The 13,379-nt window shown below is 42.7% G+C and overlaps 1 protein-coding gene across 1 annotated transcript; it reads left to right on the top strand.

Annotated features, from left to right (window-relative positions):
* Positions 1-805: 805 nt before the first annotated feature.
* LOC145682745 (uncharacterized) lies at positions 806-2,125 on the top strand. The gene has a single exon (XM_081754129.1). It carries the CDS (start codon positions 806-808, stop codon positions 2,123-2,125), a length of 1,320 nt encoding a protein of 439 aa, XP_081610255.1.
* The last annotated feature ends 11,254 nt before the right edge of the window (positions 2,126-13,379 follow it).

The raw sequence follows: 13,379 nt of genomic DNA, 5'->3' as shown, positions 1-13,379 counted from the left end.
ATATTTGGAAAAAATGCTAAGCTTACCAATCTCAGTACTAAGATCAAACAAAAACCACCGCCCTCTCGTTCACCGATGATGTCTGTTGTCATTCGAGGCGTTCTGCCAGAAATAACTGACGAAGAAGTCTTAGAGGAGCTTAAAGCCGAGGGCATAGAGGTAGCAAAATGTCTTCGAATCAAAAATAACAATGGTCCAACTTATATGGTTCGGGTTTTGACCATGTCTCAAATATCAATCGATACTTTGTTGCAAGATGGTGCTTACATCTTCAAAAAACGACATCGTGTTGAGCCATCTCTTACCAGTTCTCCTCTTCCACTTAGATGTGAGAAATTTCAAATCTACAATGACCATGTTACTTCCAAGTGTCCAAATGTCCCCAAATGTGGGTACTGTGCTGGACAACATGAAACAAAGGACTGCTCAAATACAGGGAAGCCACCACATTGTTCAACATGTTCAAGTAATGCACATCTTACTTACAGTTATAAATGCAAATCTAAGCCAGCAGCCAAACCAGATCACCCGGAAATGACTGTACCGCTCCGTACAACAGACGCTTCTGTTCCTTTTTCGCAATCTATTGCTTCTCCTCTTACCGTTGAGAATTTCCTGCGCTATATTACTCTTATCTTGCAAAATATCTTTCCATTTCAACGACAGCTAATTCTTGACCATGTTATTGCGGCGGCCTCAGTTATATTTCAAGTTAATCTCTATGCTACCTATTCTGGTCCGTATGTTCATTTCCATATTGTACCACGTGATACCGCAGTTTAAACCCAAAGCTTTCTGTCTCAGTATGGCTCTTACTATTCTTTTTATGAATATTCGGTCGTTATCTCAACACCGAATACTATTTGAGCAGCTACTCTTAGAACAACATGTGGATATATTTGCTTTGAATGAGACAGCCCTTAAGCCCACAACATCTATACGCCTTCCTAGGTATCAGTTACTAAGACATGATTACGCAGATACTAACGCTCGAGCACAAGGCGGCGCTGCTATTGGAATCTACCATAAACTAACTTACAGAGCTCATTCTATTCCATCACTTGTCCCCTTGCCTGAACATTTGGTGACAACCATATATCTACCAAATATGGCTCTAACCGTAGCTACAATCTATGTCCGTCCAGGGCATGATATTCCGCTCGATTTCTTCCAGTACCTATTCTCGCAGTATCGTCAATTATTAATACTAGCGGATATCAATATTCACAGTCGATCCACCAGGGAGAAAACTCAGTTTTCTGATTATATTTCCCTAGGTCTGCATGGCCATATATATCAACTACCCAAACATACCAGGCCGAGTAGTCAGACTACTCCTGACGTTATCATTAGTACAGCTTCAATAGTTGCTAAAACTTCTATCACGGTTCTTGACTGTATCGGCAGCGATCATCTACCAGTAAAAGCGATAATTAACCATGCACGACCACCATCGTCTCCACAATTAACAAGAACTATTTTCTTATATGATAAGGCTAACTGGGAACAATATCGGACTGTTATCAATACCGCAATAGATCAGTTACAACCGCCAACCTCTGAAGCTGATCTGAACAATGTCGTTCATAGCATTACAACTGCTCTTAACGACAGTGCTGCAAAGAATATCCCTACATACCATGGGAAAACATATCAGCCAATATTACCACCGCAATATCTTACACTTGTTCGAAAATCCAGGCAGTATTTTCGTGAATATGAGAAGACAAGAAACCCAGAATATTTAGCCCAAGCACGTCGATGGCAACGCACAGTTCACAATTATATAGTTGCCCATAAAAGACTTACGTGGACTAAAACGTGCAACAAGTTGAACACCGAAACACACCCAACAAGATACTGGAAACAGTTTCACCTGTTAACTGGGCAGAAAGTCACTACTTCATACCCTCTTGTCCAGGATGATCAGCCTTTGCACACTGATCAGGCGAAAGCGGATGCTTTCGCATCTCACTTACAAACAGTCTTTACGCCGCCTCTATCTACACATCGTTTAAGTCCCCGCATATCTGAACCAGCAATCAACCAACTGCTCCAACCATCAATCACTCATGAGTTGGACACAACACATCCTTTAAATCACGATATACCTCAGATGACATAAGAGATGCTTTAAAGCGTAAACGTAATACAGCACCTGGCTTTGATCATATATCTTATCGAATCCTCAAAGAGTGCTCACTACAGTTTTTTCTCTTCTTGGCAACGATTTATACGTTTATTTTAAGAACTGGATATTATCCACACGACTGGAAGATGTCTAAAGTTTGCATGTTCTTAAAACCAAACACACCACCTCACTCCGTGAAGTCATATCGGCCCATACAACTGACATCTACTTTGGGAAAATTATTTGAGAAAATACTGGTGCATCGTCTCCATCCATATCTCAATGATCATCACCTTTTACCTTCTCATCAGACAGGATTTCGTCCATGTTACAGTCTCAATGATCAATTACTCCGTCTTACCACTATTATCACAAATCATTATAACAAAGCACTACCGTCCTGCCTCATACTCATGGACCTTGAGAAAGCATTTGATCGTATATGGCATTATGGGTTATTCTATAAGTTGCTGAAGCTCGGTGTTCCTCTAAATTATCTTCGAGTTATCTACTCTTTTATATTAAACTGTATTGCCTATGTTAATATCAACGGCTCTCTATCACATCCGATTTTCCCCTATACGGGAGTGCCACAAGGGTCAAGTTTATCACCTCTTCTGTATATCCTATATGCCTCCGATTTACCATCTCCGGCACCTCATACATATCTCTTCCAATATGCGGATGACACTGCTTTTCTTACACTCGGTAGAACAATTCAGCAGATTAACGTTAATTTGCAGGCTACAATTACGGACTTTCTTCGCTGGTGGAATAAGTGGAGACTTACTGTGAACGAAGAAAAAACACAAACTTTAGTTATTTTACCGCCCAATTGCCGCAGTAAAGTCCATCGTAATCCGAATTTGCTTGAGATACGTGTTGGCGATCATCTTCTCCGACCAACTAAAACTGTTACTTATTTAGGTGTCATTTTCGATGATAAATTGAGATGGTCAGCACAACTACAGAAACTTATTACAAAAGGCAAAAATAGACTTCAACTTCTTCGTCGCCTTGTAGGTCAAACCTGGGGTTTAAATTCAACATTGCTACTGAACACTTATAAAGCATTTATGCGGAGTATTCTCACTTTTGGTCATGTCGCCTGGTGTTCAGCCCCTCAAAAGTTTTATAACAGATTAGAGATACTCGAGCGTCATGCCTTTCGGCTAGCATTTCGTATCAAACTACCTTACCATAATCAAGATCTTTACGACAAGATAAACTTTCCGCCGCTTGTACAACACATTGCACACTTACGTAGAAAATATATAGCTAAATGCCTTCACAACTACAAGGATATTTTTCTAGACACGATATTTATAGATTTGGAGCAAGAATCGCAGTTCAGATACTTTTATACGCCACTAAGCATCTTACTTTCCATTTATACTCGCACTCTACCGGATGATCACCATCATGTCAGATTTTTCCAACGACAACTCATTCATCATGATATTCCTCATCTTTTTCCATTATAGCACTGTTTATTTATCACACCACTAACAAGGGCTTCCCAGTGTTTTCTCATTAGTCTTGAGCCGCCCCAAGACAGAAGACTAACCGGCATTCGTCATACTTACAACTTTAATCGTTTTGTGTTGTGATGTCAAGTGCACTGCATTCATCATCATCATCATCGACTGTCGTTCTTCCGATTCGACGCTATTTGAATACCATTATTGCTTTATATATTTGTACATTCATTTCGTCGCATTCTTAGTACCTTCACTGTTCTTTATCACTTCACTTCATTATATATTTCATATATATTAGTTAGTTATATTTTTCTTGACTTCATTATATATTTCTTATATATTAGTTAGTTATATTTATCTTTCCTATGTTAATTTTTCTTTATATTTATGTTTTCTCTTAACTTATCAATATATATGTTGCTGTAATGTATTAGTGTCTTTGATATTTATTAATTATTAATCACCTGTATATTTCTTTACAGCTCAATGCCCAACTATAAGTAAAATAAAGGCACAATTGATGCAAACACACCCCATGCCAAGAGAGAGGGCGAAACCCTCTAGTGGCAGATTAATCTCATCCTCTGCTTTTGAAACAATAAAGATGTTCCCCAAACCTGCCTCCCTCAAAAAAAAATATAAATGTTACGATCTTTCAGGTCGATAGGCATATCGACACCATCAGCTGTGACGTACCAAACGTCAGCACGGCTGTTTTTTTGTGTACCTGTCCTCGATCCTGGGACTTGCTCGTCAGATATTCGGTGAGCAACAGCTATCAGACTTATCTCAGCCAAGGGTAGCTTGTTGCGACACGTTTAGACTGGGGCATTTCCTCACCTAGACCACTATCCGAATGGGTGGTCTTTAACCTACAACCTGATACCCATATTTGTTGTATCATCTTTGTGTTTGCTCTCGCTATGTCTTCTACAGGACGAACATCTATTGATGTAGACACTTCTGTTGTATCCACTAAGGTGGATAAGAGAAAGGAATGCCGTTCTAATCCAAGTCCTGAGCGTTCACGATCGCCTCATTCTAAAGAGGACCCCCAGTCTCTTTCACCACGAGCTAAACGTCATCACACACTTAGTGAATCATCTTCATCAACCACTTCTGGTCACTTCAACATGGATACAGACTTTCCATCACTACCTCGTTCGCAAAATCGATCTTCAGTCAGTAACCTACAGGCTCCAGCAACTACTTCCTTCCTACTTTCTAATTACGACCCGAAATATCAAGATCTCAAACAGCTTTACCTTCGTCTCACCAAATACGTTCCTCGTTCACAAATCACCAAAATCGTCTCGACCCGTATGGGTATCATCATTAAGTCTCCTGATTCAAATCTGGCTGCTTCACTTTTTAACACCCACTCATATGAAGTCTTTGGCAGAAACGCAAATCTTACTAAGCTGGCTCCCTCTCGCACCAAACAACCACCACCACCTCGACGTTCACCAGCACTCTCTGTTGTCATTAGAGGAGTTCCACCTGACTACACAGACGACGAGATTGCAGAGGAACTCAAACTCGACGGGCACTCTATTCTTAAGTGCATCCGCATTAAAAACGCTTCTGGGAACACCTACATGGTCCGTGTACTTACAAATTCCTCAACAACTATTGACAATCTTCTCTCGCATGGAGCCTATATTTATCGCAAACGACATAGGGTTGAACCATCTAAATCTCCGGCACCCCTCCCTGTCAGATGTGAAACCTGTCAAACGTACAACTCGCACCATACTTCTCAGTGCCCGAACACACCCAAGTGCGGTTTCTGCTCCGGACCTCATAGTACCAAAACCTGCACGAATCTTCAGCAACCTCCACTCTGTAGTACCTGTGGTTCTCATGAACATCCCACATACAGTTACAAATGCAAAGCCAGACCCACAGCCGAACCTTTCAAGCCAGAACTCGTTGTCCCTCTGCGTCCTCACGGGACTCAAGATACTACTGTTCCTCCGCCATCATCTGTATACCAACCAATCTCTATTAATCAATTCCTGTCTTTCATTACTGTTACTCTTCAGAATATCCACCCTTTCCTTCGACATCACATCTTACAACAGGTTCAACAAACAGCTAAAACCATCCTTAACGTCGACTTCCAAGCAACCTATTCCGGTCCAACTGTATATTTTCACTCTGATGTGCTCCAGACGGCAGTGTAACCATTTTAGGTATCCCCACCAGAAACTCAAATCTTTCATTGCCTTCATCATGGAATTGAACTTTCTATTTTTGAATATTCGTTCCTTGTGCCAACACCAACCTCTCTTTGAACAACTGCTCCGAGAAGAACATGTTAGTACGTTTCTCCTCAACGAAACTTATCTGACTCCACGTCTCCATCCCCGCATCTGTGGCTATCAGATAGTTCGCCATGATAATGCACTCCCGGCACGCCGTGCAAATGGTGGGGTTGCCATTGGCTTTCCTCCCAGCATTCCTTTCCGACAATATACTTCTGCTGTTGCCAATCTCCCTGAGCATCTCATTCTCACTCTCTATTTTAGAAATATATCTGTCACTGTCGCTACTCTCTATGTTCGCCCTGGCCATCCCATTCCGCACGACTTTTTTCACTTCATCTCTGGAAATTTCCGCTCTTTCATAATTATGGCCGATATCAACTTTCATAGCCGCTCAGCCCAACAACAGCAGGATTTTCGAACTTATATTACCACTCATACTACTGGGTTTATTCATACTCTTCCGAAACCAACTCGCCCTGTCAGTAATACCACACCTGACGTGGTGATCACATCATCCAATCTCTCTCACCGTTGCACGATCTCAGTCTTAGATCCGCTTGGAAACGATCATGTTCCTATTAAACTGTCTCTGCTCCTGCAACGCACTCCTGTCAATTATCAATCTCTTCCCGCTCGCACCACCCCTCGTTTCGACAAGGCCGATTGGGTTAGTTACCGCTCCCACATTGATATAGCTCTCGAACCTCTTCTGCCCCCGACAACCGAAACTGAACTTTATACAACTCTTGACACTATCACCGACACCATTCATCTTGCATCTACGAAATACATACCTCAGTCTACCATTCATCCACACAAACCGCCCCTCCCGCCTCAATACCTTCCTTTAATCAGGCGTTCTAGACAACTCTATCGTGATTTCACCCGTACCGGCAATCCCGAATCCCTTAGGCTCCATCGTCAATACCAACGTACTGTCCATAATTACCTAGTAGCTTACAAACGCCGAAATTGGATCAAAACTTGCAATTCCCTCTCTGATAACTCCCACAACACCAAATTCTGGAAGCGTTTTCATCAGCTTACCGGCAAATCCACACGTACTTCCTATCCACTTCTAGATGATGCACTACCTCTTCCCGACGATACTGCTAAAGCCAACGCTTTTGCCACCTATCTCCAGGAAATATTCACTCCTTCTGCACCAGATCCAGTATTTCGCCGACATCCCACTGACACTTTAGATCTTTCGTCACCCGATCTTCAACCTCACCCCGATCATCCATTACCTCTTCACAATCCACTTACAGCTCCTATCACCGTTTCTGATATCCAGCAGACCATCTCCCGAAAGAAGAACACTGCTCCTGGCATAGACAAAATCACCTACCGCCACATCAAGGAAGGTCCATATGTCTTGCTTTACCTTCTCTCTATCATTTTTACTTTCATTCTTCGCACTGGCTTCTATCCTCTACCTTGGAAAACTTCTACTACCTTAATGTTTCTCAAACCCGGCAAACCCCCACAATCTGTCTCTTCATACCGCCCTATCCAACTCACCCTTGTGTTTAGCAAGATTCTCGAACGTATCCTCGTCACTCGCCTTCACACCTATCTTTCAGCATATAATTTACTCCCTCTCCATCAAGCAGGTTTTCGTCCTTCATTTAGCATTTCGGATCAACTCCTCCGCCTTACTACTTTCATCACTAATCAGTTTAACACATCCAAACCTTCCTGCCTCATCTTATTTGACCTCGAGAAAGCTTTTGATAAAGTCTGGCATCTTGGCCTCCTCTATAAACTTTTCTCCTTTCACCTGCCCTACTGTTATATTCGCCTCATCTATCAATTTCTCTCCTGCAGACTTAGCTATATATCAATTAATAATCACCTTTCATATCCTATCTTCCTTCATTCCGGAGTCCCCCAAGGATCAGCCCTATCCCCCCTGCTCTACCTACTATATGTCGCAGACTTTCCCACACTACCCCCGAACGTTACCCTCTTTCAATATGCAGACGACACTGCCTTTTTAGCCACAGGGAATACGATTCAACGCATTAATTCTTCTCTCCAACCTGCCATAGATTCATTTCTTTCTTGGTGTCAGCAGTGGCGTCTTACCATCAATGCCGCTAAAACGCAAGCGATTATTTTCTTACCACCTGGAAAGCGCTCCCGTGTTCATCGCAATCCTACCAATCTCCATCTCCGTATATCCCATACTCCTGTCACTATCAGCAAAACAGTCACGTATTTAGGCATTACTTTCGACCAACATCTTAAATGGACTCCATACCTCAAGTACATCTGTACCAAGGCTTACTCACGCCTTAACCTTCTTCGCCGCCTTACGGGCACTACTTGGGGTCTTTCTGCTGTCACTCTTCTTAATACTTATAAATCCTTCCTCCGACCAGTCCTTACCTACGGCTTTACAGCTTGGATCGACGCTCCCTCTTCTTTCTATAAACGCCTTCAAATTCTAGAACGCCACGCACTCCGACTTGCCTTTCGTATCCGTCTTCCCAGCCCTACTCGAGATCTGTATGACCGTACTCCATTTCCACATATTCTCTACCACCTTGAAACACTCCGCCTACGCTATATTTCTCAACGCTTCCAGAACCACCACCCCTTACTTTTTGACACCATGCACGCCGACGCCGCTTTCCCAAAACGAGAACTCCTTCGTCATACACCGTTGTCTCTGCTTTTCTCACTGTATCATTATCCACTGCCACCTGACAGAATTGATCTTCCTCTCGTTTCCGATTTCATCACTCATCTCGATTCACCTTACATTTTCCCATCTACTGCACAGTAGTCCTACTGTCTCAACAGGCCTCCCACTGTCTTCATCACGATCCAGAGTAGCCCTGGATCAGAAGATAATCAGCATTTGTCCAACTAACCAAATACCTTGTGTTGTGACGTTTTCTGCACTTCATCCTCATCTCATCATCACCTAATAGTATGATCATGGTTAAAGGCCATGATGTCCTGCAGCTCCTCCAGTCAGTACCAGAGCTGAAAATTGATGCTTCCCCCCTAATGTTATTATGATTTTGAAATAAAATAAAGATTTAATAAATAAATTAAACCTCACTTAACCCATCTATCTTTCTCCTCACCCGAGATTTCCTTAATTCCTCATCCCCTAATAAAGGGTATGACCCTTTGGGCGGGGCTAGTCGTGCGCGGCTAGCAAAAAAAATATATATATATAAATGTTATAAAGTCCATCTTTTTCAGTACGCCGATGACACTGCATTCCTTGCTTTGGGATCGACTATCCAATCAATAAACAAATCTTTGCAAACAGCTATTAACGATTTCCTCCGCTGGTGTGATAGATGGCAACTTATAATTAATGCCACGAAAACTCAGGCGATTGTATTCATTCCCTCTAAGAAAACCTCACGAGTCCGTCGAAATCCCAACCGCCTCACACTTCATGTCAACCATACACCTATACAGGCACGCTCAACAGTGACCTATCTGGGCATTACATTCGATAGACATCTAACATGGAAACCACATTTCAAACAGTCTCCGCCAAGGCTTACAATAGACTCAATCTTCTAAAGAGGTTAACCGGAACAACATGGGGCTTGAAACCTACTACAGTATTAAATACCTACAAAGCTTTCCTACGACCGACTCTAACATACGGTCACACTGCTTGGATTGCTGCTGCACGCTCTTTCTACGAAAAGCTCTTAATTTTAGAAAGACATGCACTACGTATTGCATTTCGCATTAAGTTACCTAGCCCAACAGCAGAATTATACAACCGCATTGAGTTTCCATCTCTACAGTTTCATCTTGAAAAGTTACGTCTCACCTACATACACACTCGTTATGAAGCACACCATCCTCTACTTCTGACTACTATGCATCATATGGCACTCCACCCAGCAGCATTTCGATATTTCCATCCGCCGCTCTCACTCCTGTATACTTTGTACTGCTACACACTACCTTCTGATGCACTAGACCTGGAGTTACTTGCTGACTACCAAATTCCTGACCAGCTTCCGCTCATCTTTCCATCCTATGTTGCTCAATAAATCCACCCACAACTGCCACCCATTCCCTACCTGATGTTAAAGCCCGCAAAGTTCATTATGTCTTTGATAGTTCTAATAAGCTTTAATACAGAACTCTGAGACCCTCACAAAGTCATACACAGCTACTATTTCCATACTTCAGTTCCCTAAGAGAGGGCATAACCCTCTAACAGGGCTCTAGCCGGACGGGCTAGTCACTTACAAAAAAATATAAATGTTCATACTTCGCTGGTTTCCAGCTTTCCCATTGGAGGCATTGTTTTTCAGTGTCAAGTCCAGGCTGTGGTTATTACGTATTTGTGGACGCAAGTACGGCAAGTCTCAGCAACGGGCGAGAGAGTGGGAGAGATCAAGGGTTTCACTCGAGTGGAGACTGCGTTACCGTACACATTAGTGTACATATTTTTGGAAGCTTAGCTTCATCATTCTTTCATTTCATCTTTTCATATTTCGTCACAGTGTTTCACTCATTATCTTCACCGTGATTTATGGCGTCCAAACCTGTCATTGGACAACATTCTGGCTTGCCGCCTATAGCACCGGAACCTTCTTACTCCTCCGGGAAACCGCTTAGATGACGTTGCCATTCTCTGGAAAGGACTTCTAGCAGTCAGGGATCGTTAGCTCGTCAACGTTCTCCTGTTACATCAACAAAACTGCCACCCGCTAAACGCCAGCATAAGCTAAGCGACGCCAGCTCTGAGGCATCCATGATTATTGACATTCAGGATGACCACCATTTTCCAAACGTGCCTCCTCCTAGTCGACCAACCATCCATTCTTTCTTACTTTAGAACTTCGATCCTAAATTTTCAAATCCAAAGCTACTATTAGTACAAATCACAAAATACATGCCGCGGGCGAACATTACTCAAATAGTCAAGACTAGGAATGGCATGATTATTAAGACGCCGGATCCAGAGTTTCTCCGTACGACACGGAACAAGTGCAGTTTTGAGATCTTTGGCCCCAAATCAACGATGACTAAGCTTAGCGACCAACGCCCGAAACAGCCGCCACCACCGAGGAAATCACCAACATTGTCTGTTGTTATACGCGGGGTGGATCCAAGCTATAGTGACGAGGAGGTCTTTGAAGAACTTAAACTGGAAGGGCACAATATCATAAAATGTATCCGAATCAAAAACGATCATGGGTTAACCTACATGGTGCGGGTTCTCACAAACTCTCAACAAACTATCGATGAGTTACTCACCCGTGGCGCCTATATCTATAAACAACGCCATCGTTTTGAACCATCACGCACCTCCGCTCCTTTACCCATTCGCTGTGAACGGTGTCAGGTCTATGGTCAACACTCTACTTCCCAATGTAAAAATCCGTTCAAATGTGGTTATTGTTCCGGCCCTCACCCTACAAGAAGCTGTACAAATTTACAATCACCTCCAACCTGCTCCACATGTCAAGATCATTCTCACCCTACATACAGTTACAAATGCCGATCCAAACCAGCTCCTGAACGAACAAAGCCAGAGACGGTAGCACCATTACGCATACCGGACCAAATCCAACCACCCGCCAATCCAGCTTTACAGCAACCTGTCACTGTCTATCAGCTTCTCACATTTCTTGACTTCTCGCTACAAAATATCCATCCATTCCTTCGAGATCACATCGCCCAACAAATTCAAATCGCGGCTAAGGCAATTTTCCACGCCAATATCTGTCCAACATATTCCGGCAATAATGTCTATTACCACTCAAATGTACTCGAAACGGAGGTTTAACAGCTATCCTCTCACCATTCTCTGCATTATGGCGCTCTCTTTTTTGTTCTTAAACATCCGTTCTTTACCACAGCATAAGCCGCTCTTCGAAGCTCTTTTACTCGAAGAAAAAATCCATGCCTTTATCCTAAATGAGACACATCTCACACCCAGATTGTCATGCCGCATACCTCGCTTCCAACTGTTACGCCAAGATAGCAGTTTCCCTGCTAGGCGAGCCAACGGGGGAGTAGCGATTGGGTTTTCACCTTCTGTCCCATTTCGTAGTCACTCTCCGATGCTGCCTAATCTTCCTGAATACCTTATCACATCATTATACTATCAGGAATTGTATGTGAATGTAGCAACTATATACATCCGTCCTGGGCATGATATTCCGTTCAGCTTCTTTCAGTATATCTCCAATACCTTCCGTACCTACATCATTATGGCAGATGTGAATTTACATAGCCGGACACATACTCAACGGGATCGTTTCCTCAACTACATCACCAGTCATACTACTGGAGTGACTCTGCCACTTCCAAAACCGACTCGTCCCGCGAGTCAGACTACTCCAGATATAGTTATTGTTTCGAACAACATGTCACATCGTAGCTGTGTTAACGTTCTTGATCTTATTGGTCGCGATCATGCTCCAATCAAACTAGACATTCAGATTCGTGTAACTACCACTTCTCAGTCTTCTTCTCCCCGTACTGTCTATCGTTACGATAAAGCAAATTGGACAGCTTACAGATCGTATCTTCAGGATCATCTTCATCATTTACATCCACCAGCTACAGAATCAGAACTTTCTGAAACTTTGGATTCTCTAGTTAATGCTATCCATAACGCCACAGACAAATATATCCCTAAGTCAACAGTTTCGACTTTTCGACCCTCTTTACCTCCTCAATACTTACCACTGATCAAACGGTCCCGTCAGTTTTATAGAGATTTTGCTGCCATTGGCAACCTTGACTCTCTTCATCATTACAGGCAGTTGCAACGAACGGTGCACAACTATCTTAAAGCTTACAAATTGCGATGCTGGGTCAAGGCTTGCAACCATTTCGGCTCACTTTCACATCCCACTCAGTATTGGAAAAGATTCCGACAGCTTAGAGGTCGAAATACTCGTACAACATATCCTCTTATCGACAATACTACTCCATTGCACACTGATACAGACAAGGCCAATGCATTTGCAAGATATCTCCAGGACATCTTTACGCCTCTTGCACCTGAAATTCCACATCGTTCTCATCCAGTCGACAAACTCAATCTGAATTCTCCTCATCTACAGCCTAATGCTAATCACACTCTGCCTGAAAACAATCCTCTTACTACACCGATCTCGATATCTGACATCAATTCAGTTGTAGCTCACAGACGTAATACAGCCCCTGGCATGGATTCTATTACATATAGACATATTAAAGAAAGTCCGTACGTAGTATTATATCTGCTTTGTCACATCTTTACCTTTATTCTTCGCACTGGCTTTGTACCTGCTGACTGGAAAACTTCGAAAACTCTTATGTTTCTCAAACCACATAAACCTGTTGCTTCTGTTAGCTCATACCGTCCTATTCAACTAACATCGACCTTCAGTTAAATACTGGAACGCATCATTGTCAAACGTCTTCATTCATACCTGGCACATCACGACGTCATTCCACTCGAGCAAGCTGGTTTCAGACCTTCTTTTAGCATTAATGACCAAT

Source organism: Thermobia domestica, chromosome 4 (assembly GCF_964235325.1).
Source record: "Thermobia domestica chromosome 4, izTheDome1.hap1.1, whole genome shotgun sequence".
Lineage (NCBI taxonomy): Eukaryota > Metazoa > Arthropoda > Insecta > Zygentoma > Lepismatidae > Thermobia > Thermobia domestica.
This window is presented reverse-complemented; position numbering and strand designations above follow the sequence as displayed.

Bases quoted from the DNA above. Each gene is read 5' to 3' on its own strand.
- LOC145682745 (XM_081754129.1), top strand. From the start codon at position 806: ATGGCTCTTACTATTCTTTTTATGAATATTCGGTCGTTATCTCAACAC.